Source organism: Mixophyes fleayi, chromosome 2 (assembly GCF_038048845.1).
Source record: "Mixophyes fleayi isolate aMixFle1 chromosome 2, aMixFle1.hap1, whole genome shotgun sequence".
Lineage (NCBI taxonomy): Eukaryota > Metazoa > Chordata > Amphibia > Anura > Limnodynastidae > Mixophyes > Mixophyes fleayi.
In genome coordinates, this window is record NC_134403.1 from 168,664,950 (window position 1) to 168,688,956 (window position 24,007).

Consider the following 24,007-nt stretch of genomic DNA (forward strand, 5'->3'; position numbering starts at 1 on the left):
CCTGATCGTTTTTGCGAGCAGTCACCATTCAACAGAATGGTGACTGCTCCTGGCCGCAATCTAACAAGTGAACTTGTCTTGATATTGTACGAATTGAAGACATCCACTGCTGTCAGCTCTGCTCCGACGAGCAGAGCTGGACAGCGCATGTGTGGAAGGATCACATGATCCCTCCCTGTCACTCAGCGCGCTCTCTCTGCAACGATAGTTGCAGAGACAGAGTGGGGACTTTGTGCGCATGTGCACTGCACATGTAGTGCACATGCGCAATTGAACGAAGAAGAGGAGATCCCGAGACAGCGCGTCCGAAGAGGGAGGTAAGTGTGATTTTTTTCTATCACAGAAACAGCTGTTTTTCGGAACTGCTGTTTCTGTGTTCCCTTTTTAATAAATGTGAGAAATAGTTCAATCCTTATCCTTGCGATAAGGATTGATAACTATTTCTCACTTTTGCCGAATAATGATAAATGTGCCCCTATATTTACTAAATCAATATTTTACAGCTGTATTTATCATTGAGAAACCAGTGATCTCGGTGATTGTGTCTTGTGATGTTTTTTTCCCCAGAGATTTGAAATACGGAGGTATATAGGTCGATTTGCCCTTAATATATTTAATGATTAAGAAATAGACCTGTAAATCATTAAAAAAAAAAAAAAAGATTTTTATCACTGCTTCAAATAGACCTTTTAGTAGATGACCCTCCCACGGATTATTATTACACAGTAGTGATTTGCAACTACGTGAATGAGGTTCACTACTAAATGCTGTCATGCAAAACTTTTTTCAGTCATGCAATGCACCAATATTTATGTTACAACAGGTTGTGGGGTCTTTTACCCCCCAAACTACAACAAACATTTTACTATGAATAATATATATAAAAAGCAAATATATTGTGATTTTATTGTTGGGTGTAACAACAAAGCTTTTACAGCACGACCTGTAGCTCTTGCTCTGCCCACTCTTGTAGAAGTAGGCTGAGAGCTGGGCGGGATTTCATCGTTACCGTTAAAAGGAATCCAGGATTCAGTGCAAGTCCTGGACCCTCTCTCCCGAGTACAGAGCAGGAGATCGACACTACAGTCCTCCATCTCACCATCATGTCTTACGGACCCATCCACAACCCTGTGAGTACCATCACCCACCCCTGTCTGTAGGCATCACCCCGAGTACCCAGGAAACTGCTTACTTCTACTGATGGGTCTGCTGGGTGCCGATTGCTTGTTACTTTCCCAATCTCTTCCTGCAGATCTTAAATGATACAATGTTTTGCAAATATTGTGCACTAAACAAAGCAGTGCGATGTTTTAGCAAATAGTATAATGTAATACTGTTATGTTACTGCGTAGTGACGTTTGCACGAAGATATGCCTATAGTGTTACAGTTGTTTCACTTCAGATGGGCACTTTGCCAGTTTCTATGTGAAAAATCTGGTTTTAGTTAAAGTCATGTGATAATATGCTAAGATTTTTTTCCCAGTTGTTGGCCTCACAGTATTGTGTGTAAATGCTCAGTACTGTTTTAACAATCCTCCAACCAGTCTGTTGGGAAATCTGCAATGTGTAATATTGTTAAACTGTGTTTCTTTGTGGCAAACACCTTTCGAAATAGATTGAAACAGCCAGAGCAGGAAGTGTTGCAGTCACCTGCTAGTCATAATTTCCTTTTAGAAATAGAACATTTTTAAACATGTTAAATGAGAATGGAATATAGAAAGTGTAAGTTATTCTATTCCATTTAGAAGAATAAGATATTGCAATGGAGAGTTCTTTAAAACATGAGGCTGTTTCATGGATATTGGGCACAATTGAGGAGAACCTACTTAAGGTTGATTTTCTTGCCTTAAGTTGATCAAAATCTCCAGGAACCAGCCAAAATTAAATGTGAAGGTATTGTCCAAACTAATCTGTTAAGCAGTAATTTTCTTTCAAATGTTTGCGATTTTCACACATTTATATGAAAAAAAAAAAGTGAGTTGGCCCATAAAAAAAATCAGGCAGCACCCCCCCCCCCCCCCCCCCCCCCCCAATTCCTCAACCAGCCACAGCAGCAGACAACTGGTGGATAGGTTCCACTGTAACAAAGAGAACATGAGGGTGAGATCCAACTGCCGTAGTGAAACACAGCTCCAACCTGGTTAGACTGCTGGTACCTCTATGCAATGAAATAGCGTAGAGCCTTAGTACTTTTCTATTCCATGCTGGTAACCTCTGCAGGTAAGGGGGGGGGGGGGGGGGGGGATCAATCAGTCCTTCATAGATTCCTCCTGTTGTGCACATAACACTGACATATCAATTATTGTTTTGCAATGGCTGACACTTTTATTTCATTTTTTGCGATGTTTGAAAAACTGGTGTTTAATAGGTTGATTTGCCTTTAATAGGTTTGGTGAATAGCAGATCTGTAAATCACTAAAAATATAGGTTTTTATCAGCAACAAATAAACTTTTAGTGGATCCCATCGCCTAAGTATTTTATATATTAACTTTTACATCTGTCACAATGTCACCCTTGTCTTCCAGCCTGTTCCATTCAGCACCCATTTTCACAGTGGCATCTGTGATGGCACATTGGTTGTAATCAATGGCACTGTCCTGCCATCAGGCGATAGGTATGTACTTAGTTTTAATAGTCATACGAGTAATGATAAATATGTGGCTTTAAATGCCTAACTGGCAGAAATGTGTTTTATATCCAGGTGTTTTATGTGAAGCGGTTACATTTGTGAAATATGGAGCACATCAACATTCTAACACTATATAGAGCCAGTGCCAGTTATGAGCTAGACTCTTCTCCAAAGCCTCCAAATATATTAGCCAAAAATGTGGTTCAAAGATTGCACATGGAAAGTGTTCATAAATCATCCTCTTGGGGGATGTTTATTGGCAAATCAAAGATTGAGCACAATATTCCTAGAGCGGTTCCCCTTCCTCAGCTATTAACATTTGTCAGTAATAATTTCCTATTTAAATATGGACACAGTGATATCAAGAATATACTATATATAATACAATTGCAAAGACAAATGAATATAGCAAGACATTTGAATTTAGTTACAGTTTAACAATGTTGCATGAAAGATTTAAACATTGGTAACATCATCATCAACATTTATTTATATAGCGGCAGAAAATTCCGTAGCACTTTACAATTGGGAACAAACATTAATAAAACAATACCGGGTAATAAATACATACAGAGAGGTAAGAGGGCCCTGCTCGCAAGCTTACAATCTATGGGACAATGGGAGTTTGAAACATAAGGGCATGTGCTACATCATATTGCACATTGGACCAGCCAGAATGCAAAGTAAATAGTATTGAGTGGACTGTGTGATCAGTCACAGAGCCATGTTGGTCATAGAGTTGTTGTCTTGTGTTAGCGGTGTAGAGGATGGTAATAGGGTAACAATTGGGAGATTAAGATGGTGGTTGAGGAATATCATAACCTTGTCTGAAGAGGTGGGTTTTCAGAGAAGGCTTGAAGGTTTAAAGACTAGGGGAAAATCTTACTGTGCAAGGGAGGGAATTCTACAAAGTTGGTGCATCCCGAAAAAGTCCTGTAACCGAGAATGGGAGGATGTGATGAGAGTGGAAGAGAGATGCAGATCTTGTGCAGAACGGCAGTGTCGAGTTAGGAAATATAATGAGACAAATGAGGAGTATGTCAGTGCAATTTTGTTGATGGCCTTGTATGTTAGTAGAAGAATTTTATATTGGATTCATTGGAAAACAGGCAACCAATGTAGAGACTGACAGAGTGGCTCAGCAGAGGAAGAGCGGTTTCCAAGGAAAATCAATCTATCCGCTGCATGCAAAATTGATTGTATGGGTTCAAGTCTGATTTTGAAAAGACCAGTAAGGAGGGAATTGCAATAGTCAATGCGGGAGATGATGGGTGCATGAATTAAGGGTTTTGCAGTGTCTTGTGTGAGGTATGTGCATATTCTGGAAATGTTCTTTAGATGTATGTAACATGATTTAGATATAGATTCGATGTGGGGAACAAAGGATAGTTGTGATCAAGGATTACACCTAGGCAGCGAGGTTGCAGGTTGGGATTTATGGTCATGTTATCAACCAAAATAGAAATGTCAGGCAGGAAGCTTCTGTTTTTAGGTGGGAATATTATTAATTCCGTTTTTGAAAGTTTGAGTTGGCGAGAAGACATCCAAGATGAAATGGCAGAAAGACAGTCAGTAACGCGAGACAACACATATGGTAAGAAGTCAGTGGGTAATTGTATCAAGCTGCGAGTTTCCAGTGGGTTTGAAAAGTGGAGATGTTGCCTTTGGCAACCAATCAGATTCTAGCTTTCATTTTGTAGAATGTGCTAAATAAATGATAAATAGAATCTGATTGTATAGGCAACATCTCCACTTTTCAAACCCGACGCAAACTCACAGCTTGATACATTTACCTCCAGGAGAGGATAAATAGATTTGTGTATCATCTGCATAGAGATGATATTGAAATCCAAATGAGCTTATTAGTTTTCCAAGACAAGCGGTGTAGATAGAGAATAGCAGAGGACCTAGGACTGAGCCTTGTGGTACTCCAACTGATAAAGGAAGTGTAGCAGAGGTGGATCCAGAGAAATTAGAACTGGTATTTCTCTCACATCCCTTGGGGGACACAGGGACCTTGGGGTATAGGGTAGGACAGGCGAACGCTGGCACTTTAACTTTTAGTTAAAACTAAAGCTCTGGCTCCACCCCCTCTACACCACACCTCCTGCTAGAGGCCAGTCTAGTTCAAGTGCCCGGTGAAGCGGGCACTGCATGGGGCTGCTTAGCAGCCCTTTTTACTTTTTTTTATGGTTTTATTATTTTAATGAGTAGCGGAGACTGTGGTCTCTGAGTTCTGACAGCCGGCGGCTCGCTGAGCCGCGTAGTCGGCTGTCAGTCAGACTCTCCGCTGCAGGTTCATTCATTCTGCTCTCCCGCGGCTACGGCTGGCGGGGAGAGTGTGAGGCAGCGATGGGGGAGATCTGTGCTGTGCGCTGTCTGCGGGGGGGGGGGGGGGGGAGCGGAGGTGCCGTGTAGGTCCTCCTTGTCTGCCTGCTCCCTCTGCCGGTTATTTAACCCTCCATTGGAGCCAGACACAGTTGTTGGTGGCTGGGGTCTTTCCTCCATGTACAGAGAACATGCTGTCTGCACACACTGCGTCTGGAGAGTTGGCAGCAGGTAACTGAAACTCTCTCCCAGCATACTGCTGAGAGAGAGAGGGTAGAAATAGCAGTGTGTTCCCTGAGCTGGCTGTTTTTTTTACTAAAAGCAGTCTGTTTAATTGGGTAGAGATAAGGTTCTATTTTTAGCTCAGGGAAAAGGGTCAGACAAGGGTCACTGTCTCAGTGAGCCCTGCTAGGCTGTGGATGGGTTGAGTTGTTTGTCAGTCTTAGACATTAGTTAATTCAGAGCTGGGCCCTGAGGGGGGGGGGGGTGTTTTCCTCTTCGGTACTTCCCCCGTGGTAGTCTCTCACTCCTCGTGTGTAGACACCTGAATAGGCAGCCATTTCAAAAGCTGCTGCTTCTCCCCTTTTCTATCCTGTATACTGTAAGGTAAAGGGTTGGGGGTGGTGTGTTTAGCCTTTGTATTTTTTACACACTAAAAAGCTTTTGGCTGTATTTCAGGCTCACTTTCTCTTGTAGTTTGTGTGCTGCTTGTTATCTATTTTGTGTGTATTTCACTGTACTGTTTTGTCCCATCTTTGAACATGTCTGAGAGGGAAAAATCTACACGTGGCAGGGCTGGTGCTACTATGTTAAGTTTCACCTGTGCTATATGTCATGTTAAGTTACCGTCTGGGCAGCCAGGAACACAGGCTCTATGTGTGTCCTGTCGGCCCACGGAGACTACTCCTGGTGAAACAGTGGCTGTCTGTTCAAACACGGAGGAGCCTGCTTGGGCTCAGTCTCTATTTAATACAGTGGAACTGCTTGCTCAGAAGGTACAGTCTCAGGCTGCTCAATCGTATGATTCTGCTTCCTTAGTTCAGGCTTTGCCTGTTGCTGCCCTAGTGCAGTCTGTTGAACCAGCTTGGGTGCAGGGTCTTGCATCCTCAGTACAGGGTCTGGTAGCGGTCTCTTCCTCCTTGGAGAGGATGATGCAGTTGGCCACACCGTCTTCCTCACGTAAGCGGAGGCGGGTGGCCGCATCTTTTCTGGGACATGAATCTGATTCTGATTGTGGGTCCCAGGAAGAGGGTGAGTTACCGCTGGGCTCTGACATAGATGCGGTCTCTCTGGTGGAGGTTCCACCAGATCGTCAGAGTGTGGAAGAGTTAATTCAGGCTGTGCGTCAAGTACTTGATATTCCTGAGTAACAAGTCCCTGAGGCTTCTGGATCCTCTCTTTTTGAAAGATGCAAAAAGAGGGAGGTGGTTTTTCCGGCCTCTCCCCATTTGGAGGAGTTGCTGTTGAAATCTTGGACTTCCCCAGACAGGAAGTTTCAGGTGACTAAGCGACTGCAGTCATGTTATCCATTTCCCCCTGAGGTTCTCGCTAAGTGGGAGACGCTTCCTCAAGTAGATGCATCTGTGGTGAGGTTGGCAAAGGTAACTACTATTCCTCTGCCTAACCAGGCCACTCTTAAGGATGGTGCAGACCGGAAGGTTGAGACCGTTCTTAAGTCCAATTTTGTGGCAGCGGGTGCTTCTTTGAGGCCCGCTTTGGCATCAGCATAGGTTAACAAAGCTGTTGATCGCTGGTCGGAATAATTGTCAGAAGGTTTGTTGGCAGGCAGGCCATCCTCTGAACTGCTTCCTTTAGTGGAACAGATGCAGAGGGCAACGGATTATTTAGGAGAAGCTGCTATGGAAGCGGGGACGATGGGAGCGTGCATTTCTACCTTGGCAGTTGCAGCGCGTCAGACTCTCTGGCTAAAGTCCTGGGAGGCTGATGTAGAGTCTAAAAAGGCTCTTGAGTCCATTCCTTTTTCTGGAGTTGTTCTGTTTGGACCTCAGCTTGATTCCTTTATTAGTCAGGCATCAGGAGGGAAGAGCACTTTCCTCCCGGTAAGTGTTCCCAAGCAGAAGATGTCCAGATTTTGGGCCTTTCGTTCCGCAGGTAGGTCTCGAGGACAGTATTCCTCAAGACAATCCTCTAGAGGTCAGCAATCCACCCCTAGAGGTGGTTTGCAGCGGGGACATCAGGCCTGGTCTGCGCGACGTCCAGCTGCAAAGTCGGCAGACAAACAGTCTGCATGACGGGGTTTTTGCTCCTTCACTGTCGTCAGTGGTGGGAGGCCGTCTTCTGTGGTTCAGGGATCGGTGGTGTCAGTCCACTACCGATGTCTGGATTTGGGGAGTGGTGAGCCAGGGTTACAAGATCGATCTGCTCGGTTTTCCTCCTAGACGGTTCTTCACCACGTGGCTTCCGTCATGTCCAGGGAAGCGATTGGCTTTAACAGAGGCGATTCAATCCCTTCTGTCTTCCGGAGTGATTATACCGGTTCCTCATTCTCAAAGAGGTTTGGGGTTTTATTCCAATCTTTTTCTTGTGACAAAACCAGACGGTTCGTTCAGACCGATTCTCAATCTAAAGGCTTTGAACACTCAGGTCTGAGTGCCCTGCTTCAAGATGGAATCTTTACACTCGGTCATTCTTGGCATGGAACAGTGAGAATTTATGGTGGCTCTAGACATCAAGGATGCATATCTCGTTGTGCCTATTTGGAGGGGTCATCAGTCCCTGCTGAGGTTTGCGGTTCGGTCAGAGCACTTCCAATTTCAGGCTCTTCCGTTCGGTCTCGCCACAGCTCCACGAATCTTTACCAAGATCATGGCGGTTATGGCTGTTTTGCTAAGGGCCAAGGGGATTACAATCATCCCTTACCTAGACGATCTGCTTCTAAAGGCAGATTCTTATGGATACGTAACCACCACGGAGAATTACATCAAACAAACTATCACACCTCGCGGTTTGAGACCAAAACTCTTTCCCACATATGAGTTAGCTACTCAAGAATTAAATCAGAGTGGGAATTGGCCCTCCTAAAATGCTCTAAAGAGCTGATGCAGATTACCCTCAAACATGACAACCTCCTATTAGAGACATATTCATGAGATATTGAGCAACTTACTCTCAAACTAAAGGAATATGAAACTACTGAATTATTTCAGAAAACATGAAAAGTATAAACAAGAGTTGGATAGGCTTGAGGATAGTCTAATAGAAAGGAAAAGATCCAAATTCAATCGTGATCAGAGAGATTATGCAAATGGCCATATTTTCAAATGGAGACATTATCCTACCAGCAAAACAGGACGTAATACATCTATTAGTCCTGAATCATCAGAATTAGAATCCTCAGACAATGATATTGATGATCCCTTTTATTAGAGGTAGAGTACAATCTAAAAGTAGGAGGAATGCCAATAGAAATAATTTTTTAGGGGAAACCCAGAGACCCCTGGGAGAAGACACCAGTGGAATAAGCGCATTAGGAGGGGGAATAAGAAATCTACGAGATCGTTCTCAAATCCCGTGGAGGGGGAACTATCAATACAACAAGAAGTACCGGGGCAAATGAATAAATCTCTACAAATAATTAATTTATCAGATAGAATTTTGGATGAGTCTCATTTAAGACTACTTGGCTATGGTTTAACCTTCTCACCTACAAACAATTTTGATCGGTTTAGATGGGAAAAAGATCTCCACCTTTTTACGAGAAAACTTCGCCTGAATACATTTTTTAGTAAACATGAATCTACTAGTTCACAAGGAACCATTTCAGATACCCCATTACAAAAAAACAACATTAGGGGAGATGGTGATATACCCCCTTGTATCCTTACATCCTCCTCAACAGAACCCACTACCAATGAAATGGACATCAACTTGGTAACATCATCAATGGACATAGATCTGGAGGTAGAAGACAATTTGGCCTTATCTGCTTTAGAGTATCTTTTGGAGGAACAAACTGATAGGGAAACAAAAACAGTTAGACCCATTTGCAAGAGAAGATCCACCTTTTGCCCCAACGAAAATATCAGTCCGCAAATAAAAGTTTTCGAGAATATGGTATCACATGACTTGGATATTCTAAAATTGAAATCTATGAAGAATAGAAAATATAGGCAATTCGACAATTTGAGAAGAGATGAAAGACAAGCAATCCAAGAGATACAATCATGGCAGGATGTTGTTATCAAATCATCCGATAAGGGTGGGAACGTAGTAATATGGCCCACCTCCATGTATAAGGAAGAAATGTATAAACAACTAGGGGATAAAAAGTGTTACCGATTGCTCTTCTCCAACCCCTTAAATGATTATAAATTATTATATAATTCAATGATCAAACGAGCTTTTGATAACGGGGTGATCTCGAAGTCAGAATTTGAATTTTTACATACCGAAAATCCTAAGGTACCAACCATATACCTATTACCTAAAATCCACAAGAATGCTATAAAACCACCTGGAAGACCTATTCTTTCGGGAATCGGAGGTCTGACCGAACAAGCAAGCATTTTTGTGGATCAACATCTACGTGGCTATGTAACCTCATTGCCATCCTATGTCAAAGATACCTCAGACATCCTCAAACTTTTGGATGATCTGACTCTAGAGCAACATGTTTGGCTTGTAACTATGGATGTAGAATCACTCTATACTAGCATCCAACATGAAGTGGGTATAGAGGCTGTCGCCTTCTTCTTACAAGCCAGTGATAATCCTGATCTCAATCTTTTTCTGATAGAACTTTTGGAATTTATATTAAAAAGGAACTTCTTTGTCTTTGACAACAAATTCTACCTGCAGGTGCGAGGTACGGCAATGGGGGCGGCTTGTGCCCCCACTTTTGCCAACCTCTACCTGGGCAGATGGGAGAGGGAAACTGTTTTCTGTGAAAAATTAATTAAGTATACAGACAATATCATTATTTGGATGCTCTACATTGACGACATCCTTATAATGTGGAACGGTAGTCAAGAGAACTTTGTAGAGTTCGTGGAGATTTTAAATGATAATAAAAATAATTTACATCTGACGTATGAAATGAATCAGGAACACGTCAACTTCCTAGATTTAACCATCAATAAGACACAGGATGGTAGAGTAGTTACCGATTTATTCCGCAAAAAGACAGCTACCAATAATATACTTCACAGTGGAAGCTCCCACTTTCCGCCTGTAATAAATAATATCCCGAAAGGCGAATTCTTAAGATTGAGACGAAATTGTTCCAGTACATCTAATTATAAAAAAAGATCTGAAGAACTAAGCACGAGACTTGTACAATGAGGATATAGTAAGAGACTCATTAAAAGAGCCTACAATCAGGCATATATGAAAGATAAAAAATCAACTTATGTATGGTAAGGCCAGACCAACTAATGAAAATAAAATTAGAATGGTGGGGGATTTCTGCTATGAATGGAAAGAAATACAAAATATCATACAACGACATTGGCCTATCCTATTATCAGACATTGATCTATCGAAAAGTCTGAGTGTAAGACCGGACTTTAGCTGGCGCAGGTCACCCAATTTAGGTGACAAATTGGTGAGGAGCCATTTCTCTATGAAAGGCACAACTTTATCTGTGAAAGGATCCTATAAATGTGGTCATTGTAAGGCATGCTCATACATGACAAAGACTACAGACTTTCTTGACAAATATGGTAACAAACATCAGATTGAACAGTTTATCAATTGTACTACTAAATGTGTGATATATGTTCTGATATGCCCGTGTGGTAAGATCTATGTTGGCATGACCAGCAGAATGCTAAAAAATAGACTTTTGGAGCACATTGGTTCAATTAGAAATGCAGCCACAGATAAAAACAAGTTCAAACAACTAACATCAGTGGCACGACACTTTCTACATGAACATGGAGGAAATCCACAAAATATGAAGGCTTTTGGTATTGAACAGGTTAAGATGGGTATAAGAGGGGGCAATGTTATTAAACAGCTCCTACAAAGAGAGAGCAGGTGGATATTTCTCCTAAATTCCATAATACCATTTGGTCTCAATGAGAATACTAGCTATGCTAGCTTTTTGTAGGATGGTCTATTAAAATATCAGCTGATCTTCTGGACAAATATTATACATCTCAATGTCCTATAATATAAGAGATAACCTCAATACCGGAGAAGTAATGAGAATACTATTATCCATACCTCTCAAGACCTTTAATATATGATAAAGACTACTTTAGAGTAAAACAAAAATTTTTTTTTACTTACCCTAATAATTTGGTTTTTGAGTATCAATGCTATCATATTTGATAGATGAAGACTCATAGGACACCTACCATTATCAATCCCTTAATTAAGCTTAATATGACCCTGTTTAGCAACTTTGATCTACATTTATTTTATTTTAGCCTAATTTGGATAGACAATGTATATACACATATACAGATATTAACATAAGGACATTTCAGTCATATTCCCTCCATTTTATGGGTTAACTGGTAAATTTTTTTAGCTTCTATTGCTTTTCTTCCTTTTCACTCACCTTTCCAGACCAGTAAATGGTCCTTAATTAGTATATCTCTTTTCACATACACTTATTTTTTATTATATAATCACAGATACTTATCTGTGTCATGTTTGTTTCACGCAAATAGAACAGGCACATAAGAGATCTCTCTCTCTCTCTCTTCTTTCTCTTTTAATTTAAGGAGATCCCTATCTGATCACTTACTCAGTATATCCATGTACCACTACACACATCCCCTTTTTTTCGTTTTGTAATCACCTAATTCACAAAGAAGAGACTTAATAATAAACAAAAAATACACAAATTGGTTATTGTATATTTTTATTTTTGAAATATAAACATGTTAGTGAATAAATAACAATAATATAAAATATGAATTATTAAATTAATAAAATACAATTTATATATATAATAAATAAAATATAAAATATAAAAAATAAGAAAAAAATAAAAAAATAACTAAAAATTAAAAATTACAACAAAAAACACAAAACATATAATAATAAAATAAACAATAAATAAATAATAAAAAATAACAATACCAAAAATAAAGAGACATAATAATATATTATGAATAACATAATATATACAATTTAAATATGTATATATACTTTCTAACAAATTCAGGTTTATTTTGAAGCTTATGATATATTAAGATCACCAGACATCTCGGTTTCTATTAGTCTTTATAATATATAAGGTCACAGTCCATCTTGAGCAACCAGCAATGTACTTCATATATATATATATATATTTCTCCATGGATGCTCAAAATATAACTTATAACTATTTGGATCACTTGTAATTAGTAATGAGTATATACCGATACCTGGAATTTTTGGAATCCCTCATGAAAATGTAAGCGATGGCATCTGCCTTAGAATTTTATGTCACACAGTTTTTTAGTAGTTTCAATGGAGTCTAGAAGCATACGTCATGTATTTCCAAAACAATGATTGGTCAGAAGCGGTATAAAACCAACCCCTTGTTAGTAACCCAGTAATTCCATGACTAAGCTTCTAAGCGAAACGTACGTCGGACTAGCGTCACATTAGGTGACGTCAAACCCGGAAGTGGGCGGGGCCAATCACGGCGCTGTGCCGCTGTACCTAACCACCCACTGATAGGGGGAATCTCTCTGTTTTAAGCATAATAGAATCTAATGCGGCGGATTGTCGCTGAATAGAATCATTTATTAATAAAGTAAATCTTTTTTCTTACGAGTACACAACAATAGCAATTATGGCGTCTTAACGCTGCAAGGAATAATCTATTGTTAGAGTAAATATCTTTCTCTTTACAAGTGTATATCAAATCCTAGTGCGGCGTTTTGTCATTGTACTATACAATTTACTACTGGGAAAATCTCTTTGCCTACAAGTGTAAAATTAGATTTAATATGGCGCTTTGTCGCTGCACTATACAGTCTATTGGCAAAGCAATAACTTATGATGTATGAATGAGTGGTCTCCCTGTAACTATTACCATATGTTATAAGGGAATACATATACTTATTAATAAAGTAAATCTTTTTGCTTACAAGTACACAACAATATCAATCATGGCGTCTTAACGCTGCAAGGAATAATCTATTGTTAGAGTAAATATCTTTCTCTTTACAAGTGTATATCAAATTCTAGTGCGGCGTTTACTTACTACTGGGAAAATCACTTTGCCTACAAGTGTAAAATTAGATTTGTCACTGCACTATCTAGTCTATTGGCAAAGCAATAACATATGCTGTATGAATGAGTGGTCTCCCTGAAACCATTATCATATGTTGTAAGGGAATACATATATTCGATTAAATATAGGAGCTACAACATAGCTTCCAATTAAGTAAGGCCACGTCATACACGATTTGTTTGTCTGTGATTACCTAGTATTTGAGGCACCGTTTATGGTTATGATCTAGATACATTTATAACAGAGGGATACTCTCCAGTGGAACAACATTATAGGGAAGAATTACATGTTCTACTGCCATCTAGAGTCCACATAGACATAACAGGAATAGTGTTTTGGTGAAAGTAATATTGTTACCATACTATAGGATTTCATAACTTGGTTTATATTCCTTGACTATCTTTCATCTTACTTATCCTGTATATACATGTGAAAGGGACCTCTACTTGGCAGACCTTCCCTTATTATTAGTACTTTAATGATTGGCTCCACCATAGGGTTACACTAATTTTAATCTACTCTTTTCAACCCTATTATTTTTAATATTTCGCTTTTTTAACAAGTTGTATACCTATACATATACTTTTTAATGCATATCAATAAAATATTAGTATTAATTGACTATTTACTTTATACCTGGAGTGCTATATAGGTCAAGATTCTGTTCTCTCTTCATATCCATATGCTATATATATGACCTTAGCACCCCCTCACATAGTAAAGTTTATTTAGGAGTGAGCTTGGTTGTTGTCTAGTGCGGAGCGGTTTTTCCCTTTCCCCTATTTTCCCAGCTTTTCCTTATGGGATCAAAGGCAGATTCTTCTCAGAAGCTTTTGTTGCATATTCATGTAGTAATCCAGACACTGGAGTCGCACGGTTGGATTATCAACGTCAAAAAATCCAAGTTGATCCCATCCCAGCGGATGGTGTTTCTAGGTGTCCTATTCGATACCCCTCTGAGACAGGTATTCTTTCCTCAGGACAAGATTCTAGCTTTACAGAGGGTGATGAAATCTCTGTTGGTGGCAAGGAGACCTTCCATTCATTTTGCAATGAGGCTTCTGGGCAAGATGGTATCGTCATTCGAAGCGATTCAGTTTACTCAGTTCCATGCACGGCAGTTTCAGTCAACAATTTCTGTCGCAATGGAACAAATCTCATCACAATCTGGTGTTATGTGCGTTTTGTCGCTAACCAATAACGATTGTCGAACCTCAATTTGTGTTTCCAACGCACAAAGATTTATTCGCAAATAGTAGAATAATATGCTCAAGCGAAGTGATAATAAATACAGCCGTTACTTATCGCAGGCGCTCTGGATCCAGTGTGCAGTCATTCAATCCTGAAGTCTAGGGACAATATGTCTGAACACTAGATGTGAAGCTGCTGCTTATATACACACAGAAATACAGTAATACAATGAAGGTGGTATAGCTTGCATCTATTGGTCCAGGTCTCAGGAAGGTCCAAGGGGTTGTCAATCATTGGCTAGTTCATCCTAAGGAATCCAAAGGAGGGGGTCACCTCTCCAGGGGGTATGCTCGGCTCTTCCCACCAAGATTCCTTAGTCTTAAGTAGTTCATAATTCCCTATCATTCATAACTTGTGTATGCACTCTGCGATTCCTTCGCAGAGTGAACCAAACAGTAGGAAATGTAAAGAGGTTTATTATGATACCACTCATGTTATGATTCCTTCAACCTGTTCCGTATATTTCATTTATTATGCATGTAACTTTCATATAACCTATAAATACTACTATATTTCGACATAACTGACTATGTGTTGCAACTACCATTAATGTGTACTATTTTATAAGTATGCGTGTTTGTGCGAATGTATGGTAAAAGACCAATTACTGTTGCTGCCACGTGTAGTGGATGCGTACGCCCTTTCACGCCGTAGCGTGACCTTGTACGTCGTAGCGTACCGTACGCATCTTTTCAGACAAAGACAACCAAGTTTGCTCGACTTTAATTGAAATTACTTTATCCAATTTGCTGACTTCGACACTGGCGAGTCAGTCGCTGATCTGGTGGCTTCACAGGCAGACTCTCACCAGGGGCCGCTTGTTCTCAATTTGGAATTGGATTCTGATAACAACAGATGCCAGCTTTCGGGGTTGGGAGGCTGTATGTCTTCAGGCTCAGTTTCAGGGGCTTTGGACTCACAAGGAGTCCAAGCTTCCAATAAATGTCTTGGAACTGTGCGCAGTGTTTCACGCTCTAAGAAAGGGAAAGCCAGTAAAGATCCAATCGGACAATGTCACAGCATATCTCAATCATCAGGGCGGCACCAGGAGTCCGTTGGCCATGAGGGAGACTCACAGGATATTTCTGTGGGCCGAAGCTCACGTTTTGGCACTCGTTGCCGTATTCATTCCCGGAATAGAAAATTGGGAAGCAGACTTCCTAAGCAGGCAGACTCTGCATCCAGGGGAATGGTCTCTGCATCCGGAGGTGTTTCAACAGTTGGTGGTGAAATGGGGTCAACCAGATGTCGACATGATGGCATCTCGGTTGAATCACAAGGTTCCCCGCTACTGTTCCCGTGCAAGAGATCCTGGGGCAGTCGCAGTAGACGCATTGTCCGTCCCTTGGAAGTACCGCTTAGTGTATCTTTTTCCTCCGATAGCCATGCTTCCACGAGTACTGAAAAAGGTGAAGAGAGAGAGTGTTCCCGTGCTTCTAGTAGCGCCGGATTGGCCTCACAGAGCTTGGTACACCGACGTACTCTTCATGGCAGGAGGTCGGTCGTGGCGGTTGCCAATACGCCCAGATCTAATAATCCAGGGTCCCTTTTGTCATCAAGGTTTACATCGTCTGGCTTTAACGGCGTGGCTGTTGAAGTCAGGATCTTCAGAGCTAATGGGGTTTTCAAGTCGGGTGGTTCAGACCATGCTTCATGCTCTAATGCCGGCTTCAGCCAGAATATATCATCGAGTCTGGAGGACATATATTGGTTGGTGCGAAAAGAAGGGGTATCCTACATCTTCTTTTCCTCTGGCCAGGTTACTCAGGTTCTTGCAGGATGGCTTGGATGCTGGTTTGCGTCTTAGTTCTCTTAAGGGTCAGGTGTCAGCTCTTTCAATTTTCTTTCAAAGAAAACTTGCTGTTATACCTGATGTTCAAACTTTCATTCAGGGTGTTCTCCATGTTCAACCTCCTTATATTCTTCCGGTTCCGCCATGGGATTTGAATTTGGTGTTGAGGGCTTTACAGCATCCTCCATTTGAGCCTTTGAATGCTCTAGATTTCAAATCTCTTACTTTGAAAACGTTTTTTCTTTTGCCCATTTCTACGGCACGCAGAGTTTCAGAGCTTGCGACTTTGTCTTGCAAGCCTCCTCTGCTAGTTTTTCATGAGGATAGGGCAGTTCTTCGAACTAAGCCCTCCTTCCTTCCTAAGGTTGTCTCTAGGTTTCACTTGAATCAGGATATTGTCATCCCGGCTCTAACTGATTCCTCGTCTTCCGATAACGATGACTCTATTTGTTATCTTGATGTTGTTCGTGCCTTGCGAATTTATGTTAGAAGATCTCAGAAGTTATGTAAACTGGGGACCTTTTGATTCTTTACAATGCACACAAAAGAGGCTGGCCAGCTTCTAAGGTGACCATTGCAAGGTGGATTACGGCTGTTATCCGCCAGGCTTACAACGGGGCTGGGGAGCCTGTTCCAGATAATCTACGGGCGCATTCTACAAGATCTGTAAGTGCTTTTTGGGTGACCCACCATGGTACCTCCAGTGAACAATTGTGTAAAGCGGCCACGTAGTCTTCTGTACACACTTTCACAAAGTTTTACAGATTTAATGTGTTTGCCTCTAGGGATGCATGTTTTGGGAGAAAGGTGCTTCGGGCCGTTCCTTCTGAGCGTTCCCTCCCGTGGGACAGCTTTAGGATGTCCCCAAGGTCCCGGTGGCCCCCAAGGGATGTGAGAGAAAATGGGATTTTTATACTTACGTAAAATCAGTTTCTCTTAATCCGTTGGGGGACACCGGGCGCCCACCCTTAATGCTCTGGTTTTTCCTTCTGTTTGACATGTTGTTTGATTGTTAAGAGAATGTTGTGTGTTAAGTTTATTCTCTTTTCTTTGGTTCTCTCTATCTCCCTTTCTGCGGGCTTGGTTACACATAGATTGGCCTCTAGCAGGAGGTGGGGTATAGAGGGGATGGAGCCAGAGCTTTAGTTTTAACTAAAAGTTAAAGAGCCAGCATTCGCCTGTCCTACCCTATACCCCAAGGTCCCGGTGTCCCCAATGGATTAAGAGAAACATATTTTACGTAAGTATAAAAATCCCATTATTCATAGTTGCATAATCAAATAAGTGTATTTATTGCTAAGGAAGAGAATCTCATAGATGAACTAGAAATTAATTTGAAATATAACGATCTGTGTAATGTTCAGCTTACAATTGTATCAATAAAATATTTTATTTATGCAACAAAGTATCATTTCTTTTTTAATTAATGTTATTAAGTTTATCAGCACTGTAAAGGATAACTTGTATCATAATAAAACATGTTTGAAAAGCATAACACATTAAACACAGAATTTTAATTTTGAATGGAATCCTCAATTAACAAATTTTAGCATTCATACAATAAACAGTACATAGGAAAATAAATTCATATGATCAGTGATGATAGGCAGTTGATTAACGAGCAGTCGGAGCATGGACATAAACCAGTAAGGAGCTGGAGACTGCAGGTTAAAGCTTGTGGCCACTTGAGGGCCACGGACCGCCTGTTACACATAAGTGCTTTAGAGTGTTTATAGACATAGTAACAGGCTATCACTGTAAACCTAAATACAAAACAAAAACACTTGATAAAGGAACATAAATACAGTATTGCGAATGAAAAGTTGATCGTTTTTTGATTGAAAAAGTATATTTGTATAAAGCTACAATACATAAGATACATTATATTCAATTGTAGTGTGTCGCAGCGTAGCTGAAAGCATAATAGACTGTGAAACATAATCATTCATCATTTTTATACAATACAAGACATAATGTACAAGATATGACAGCCTACACTATACACAAGTACTGCACTAACCATGCAAAACTTAAACGGCATAACCGTTTCAAATAAGCAATGGTTGTGAGGGGACTGTATGTGAGAGGGTTAGGTGATGGGGATCACAGACCCGAAACTTTATAGAGAGACAGAGACATACATAGGGAATGGTGCATAAATTAAGGCAAGACATTCAACAAAACTTCAAACAGTGATGGGGGAATGGGTTGGAGGGGGGTAAGGGAGGGGGAGACACAAGCTTTATTGAAAAAACACACATGGGTGAGAAGGGGAGGAGGGAGATAACAATCAATCACCTTCCTCTTTCTCAGGACTGTCGAGGGTCAACATCAGCAGCAACTGGGAGGTTGTACGAACATTATAGATACTGGATTAATTTTATTTTAACGATTTGTAAGTGAATTGATCTTTAGTTTGTTATACATTGCCTTTAAGATTTCTGATATATTCTGCAGTTAATTTTATGTTATCAATTTGTAGATTTGCTGTGAACTTCCAGTGTGGTAGTTCAGGAAAGGATGATATTGCTTTCCACTTAAATCCACGTTTTGATGGTGGTGTTGTTGTCTGCAACACCAAGGAACACCAGAACTGGGGGAAGGAAGAAAACAAACACGAGTTGCCTTTTCATAGAGGACAGGCTTTCGAAATCCGGATCCTGGTTACAAGCCATGACTATAAAGTAGGTGATCCTTGCAAGCAAAGTACATTGGCTATTTATTACTTTTATTTGTTTGATTGTTCAAAAGTACATAATTTTAAAAAATAAACACACTGCATTTGTGAATTTGCCACAGAAATGTGCTACTTTGTTTATGTTCCCTTTAATTTAATAGAGAATAATCCACAATCTAGGTGCAGCATCCTTTATTTTTCTCCCTGCCCTGATCTATGCTGAACAAGATCCATTTGGGGACGTTTATGAAAGCTGGTGAAGAGGGGATTAGAGAGTATTATAGTGTGTGCACCTCCCATTACAATGTTTTATGGTGGGAACCTTACAATACGTTTGTCTAGATACTACGGTGAACCACTTTAATATTTAACAATCCTGGCCAGGCCCGGCGCTCCCATTAGGCAAGGTTAGGCACTTGCCTAGGGCGCCGGGCTCTGGAGGGCGCCTGGAGGGCGCCACAGAACTGGAAATTAATTTTAAAACTGTGCGGCGACTGCTGATCATACCTGTCACGGCCACCGCACAGCATTCAGATGCCTGGGGAGGGGGGGAAGAGGCTATTGCTCACCACCGCCGCCTCTCTGCTCCGTCTCCTCCCCTCCACTCATTAGTGTCAGTGAGTGGAGGGGAGGAGACGGAGCAGAGAGGCGGCGGTGGTGAGACAAGGTAAGAAAAGACGGGGTGAGGGGGGAGGAGGGCGCCGATTTTTGCGGGGGGGGGGGAGAGGGCGCCAATTTTGCCTAGGGCGCCATGGACCCTAGCACCGGCCCTGATCCTGGCAACATCTTGGGTGTTGTCTCTGTTTAAATGTATTTTGCTATAGACCCTACAAGTTTTGATACATTTTCTGGGATGCACTGAAACACAGGCTGTAATTTAATATGTTAATAAATCTCGTTGAACAGGTTTCATACTGTAATTGCAATCAACACTATATACTGCTTGCTTATTATTATTATTATTACTACTATTAATAATAATAATAATAAACATTGTTTATCAGGGTTTAACATGGTAAAAAAACATATACAAACTACATAGGTGGATAAAGCCGCTTCAGACAAAGAGACAACTGTACTAACAGAGCCTGTTATGTTACCACTTTATTCTTATAATGAAATGTGTATCTGTTATGTTAATGTGTCAATAGCGGGTGCCTTAATTAATGGTTGATTACATGAGGATAATTGGGAGTGGTTGTCTTCACACTAATGCTCACTATTTTTTAATTTGACTTTCATTAAGAATTAATGTCCACATATGCAGTTTACTTACCCTTTAGTTTAACAGAAAATAATCCACAATCTAGGTGCATTATATTTTCTTCTAATTGCCCTGATCTATGCTGAACAAGATACATTTGGGGGCATTTATGAAAGCTAGTGAAGAGGGGATTAGAGAACCAGTGTTATAGTTTGTGCACCTCCCATTACAATATATTATGGTGGGAACCTTACAATACTTTATAATATATACTACGGTGAACCACTTTAATATTTCACAATACTAACAAACATCTTGGGTGTTGTCTCTGTTTAAAATGTATTTTTCCTTTCAGGTTTCTGTGAATAGAAATCACTTTTTGGAATATCATCACAGAATTCCTATCCATCGAGTCAACACTTTAGAAATAAATGGCTGCATTACACTTGCATGTATTGATATACAATCTCAAGGGGTAAGCATTACTATATGTATGTATATTTAAATTTAGTTGGCCCATTAAGAATTCTATTTAGTGATTCCTGCGGTATATCATAGTATACTTTCAATTGTTTCTTTAGAACTAATAAGTGAATATTTATGTTTCTTGATACTATTAAACTTTTGTATTTTAGGGATTCTTCCCCCCTCAGCCTTTTGGTGCTGCATTTGGTGCTGCACAAATGCACAATGTAAGTATTTGCCTACCAATCAGTTTACTTCACAGTAGATTTTGTAATTGATCATACAATATAAATTCATTTTGTACAAAGCTTCTATGCTTTCTAGAGCTGTTCAAACTGAGATTATGTCGTCCTGTGTGCCACTCAGGGCTGGATTTACCGCTAGGCAACTGCCTAGGGCCTAGCGGTCCCCAGAGGGCCCCCCAGAGCTGACGGTGAGCGGGGTAGGCAAGGAGGAGGGGCACCCCCCTCCGCCTGGCACCCCTCTCTGTCCGCCGGCATAGTAAAAAAAAAATTGCGACCGAATTAATAAAGAAAAAAACAAGAAAAAAAAATATTTGCCTGATCGCGTGGGTGCTCCCGGCAGTTTCCTCTCCTCCTCACTCCCACTGAATGTTGGGCGTGACGTCATCACGCCCAACGTCATTTTCAGTGAGGCAAGGAGCAGCGGCAGCGCCACAAAGAAGAATACAAGACAAGAAGAACAGAAAAGAAGAGAAAAAGGCAATAGAAAGGTATGTAAAATTGTTATATTATGTACATATTGTGTTTGTGGGCAGGCATTGTATTTATATTATGTGTGTGTGTGAGGGGCAGCGTATTTGTATTGTGTGTGTGTGTATGGCCAGCGTATTTGTATTGTGTGTGTGTGTGTGTGTGTGGCCAGCGTATTTGTATTGTGTGTGTGTGTGTGTGTTTGAGGGGCCAGCGTATTTGTATTGTGTGTGTGTGTGTGTGTGTGTGTGTTTGAGGGGACAACGTATTTGTATTGTGTGTGTGTGTAAGGGGCCAGAGTATTTGTATTGTGTGTGTGTGTGTGTGGCCAGAGTATTTGTATTGTGTGTGTGTGTGTGTGTGTGTGTGTGTGTGTGTGTGTGTGTGTGTAAGGGGCCAGAGTATTTGTATTGTGTGTGTGTGTGTGTGGCCAGCGTATTTGTATTGTGTGTGTGTAAGGGGCCAGAGTATTTGTATTATGTGTTTGTGTGTGTGTGTGTGTGTGTGGGGGGGGCCAGCGTATTTGTATTGTGTGTGTGTGTAAGGGGCCAGCATATTTGTATTGTGTGTGTGTAAGGGGCCAGAGTATTTGTAGTGTGTGTGTGTGTGTAAGGGGCCAGCGTATTTGTATTGTGTGTGTAAGGGGCCAGAGTATTTGTAGTGTGTGTAAGGGGCCAGAGTATTTGTATTGTGTGTGTGTGTGTGTTTGAGGGGCCAGCGTATTTGTATTTTGTGTGTGTGTGTGTGTGTGTGTGTGTGAGGGGCCAGCGTATTTGTATTGTGTGTGTGTGTGTGTGTGTGTGTGAGGGGCCAGCGTATTTATATTGTGTGTGTGTGTTTGAGGGGCCAGCGTATTTATATTGTGTGTGTGTGTTTGAGGGGCCAGCGTATTTGTATTGTGTGTGTGTGTGTGTGTGTGTGTGTGAGGGGCCAGCGTATTTGTATTGTGTGTGTGTGAGGGTCTATGGATTTTTTCAGGGAGGGGGGGCCCAAACCAGTTTCTTGCCTAGGGCCCCATGAGGCCAAAATCCGGCTCTGGTGCTGCTCCAGTATAAAAGTGTTTTGTTTTTTTTTATATATAGATAAACTAGTTTAGTCAGCATAGCCACTTTTCAGTGTTAATATGTTGGGAGCATTAAAGTGTACTTGGTAAGTCTGTGTATGTTTTGCTGCATACATAGTATAGTGAGCTTGATTCAGTAAGGAAAGTAAGGCAAAAATTTGAGTAAGTTTTCTCCTGGACAAACCATGTTACAATGCAAGGGGTGCATATTAGTTTATTATTTTGCACAGTTAAATACTGCCTTTTTTTTCATGTAGCACACAAATACTTGATAGCTTATTTGTACACTGAAATTGAAGGTTGACCTAGGACATGCCCTACGGGAACTATAAATCTACCATTACATTTTAAATTTACCTCCCCCCTCCAATGCAACAGGGTTTTGCCAAGGTGAAAAGTTACAAATTTTCTTTTGCTTTCCTTTCCTTAATGAATCAGGCCCAGTGTGTCTATATAAAGCCGCATTACCCACTAAGTGCTACCTTTTACTGGCCTGCTCCTTTCTATCCATGCAGCTGTTTTTCCCTCTGTCTCTGTAATATAGAGTGGGCAAAACTATTAAGTTCACCACTTTAAAATCGCCACTGTTTTTTTTGGCTGGGGCTGAAGCACCATGGAAAAATGGCTGCATGGAGCAGCCCCCAGGGGCTCCAGATAGCAGAAGAAGCAGGTGAGTAAAATGTAGGTGGTTAAGCAGCTCAATATTAAATATATCGGCTTATCCTAGGAAAACCCTGTTAATGTCTTTGCACATCAGGTTGTGATGGTGATATTAATGAAATTAAATTAAGGGCAGATGTGCTTTCAAAGATAAAAAGGATTACATGTTTGGACACTCTTCTGACTTTTTTTTAAAGTAGCACAATCATTTATGTTTTTAATGCAGTAGCAATCCAGAAAAATATTTATATATTGGTATCTTTTATTTTCCATTTCACCAAAGTTTACAGACTTACAGATTTATTTTAATTGCAGCCAAACCAGTTTCCTTCTGCCCAATTTCAAGCACCAAATTATGTGAGTACATGTATTTTTCCTTTTGGTATTTTTAATTTACAGTAACTTTAACACAGGAAGTTGTGTGAGAGTGAGCTTTGCCTTTCTTTAATACTATTCCACAAGTTTTGCTTTTGTGCTGTTAACATATTCAACAAGTAACCCTGAACAGCATTATTTGAAAAAATTAAATATGGGTCTAGTTTTGTGGCTTCCCTAGATACATCTAAGGCTTTCACTTCCATAGTATAATTCAGATTTAGATGCACTTACTGGAGGTGCTACTAAGAATTAGGTTTGGGACTCATTTCATTACGTAGATTTGCCTCTTTATAGCAGGCCAGAAAATGTCCAGTGTTGCCTCTAAATCTTCTGGGCTAGGTTAATATGTTTCCAAGAGTAATCCTACCTACATTAACTTATATCTTTCATAACTCCCTTACATCTATATTCAAAGTGCGTAGGTACTTTTAGCCCTTTGCTTTTTTTTCTCTACTATGGGAAGGAAAAAGTTCCAGGATTAGTAGACCATATCCAGTTGCCAGAGACCAGGGGAAGTTGGCTCTCTTGCACCTCCAACTCGTATAATACCTAGGATGGAGATAGTCTCCATTCGAGATTATATTCTTTAACTGGCAATTAAAGAGAGATGTTTGTAAGAGTGGGAAACAGAAGCCACCACTACCACTTT

General features: G+C 40.6%; 1 protein-coding gene across 1 annotated transcript in view; it reads left to right on the forward strand.

The window, feature by feature from the left end:
* Window positions 1–963: 963 nt before the first annotated feature.
* Window positions 964–24,007, forward strand: part of LOC142139866 (uncharacterized) — a 94,378-nt gene continuing 71,334 nt past the window's right edge. The window contains exons 1-6 of the mRNA XM_075197727.1: window positions 964–1,130; window positions 2,527–2,615; window positions 18,681–18,882; window positions 20,435–20,554; window positions 20,715–20,771; window positions 23,296–23,337. Of these exons, the coding sequence (XP_075053828.1) occupies window positions 1,104–1,130; window positions 2,527–2,615; window positions 18,681–18,882; window positions 20,435–20,554; window positions 20,715–20,771; window positions 23,296–23,337 (537 nt within the window). The 5' untranslated portion in view covers window positions 964–1,103. The remainder of the gene's footprint in view (window positions 1,131–2,526; window positions 2,616–18,680; window positions 18,883–20,434; window positions 20,555–20,714; window positions 20,772–23,295; window positions 23,338–24,007) is intronic.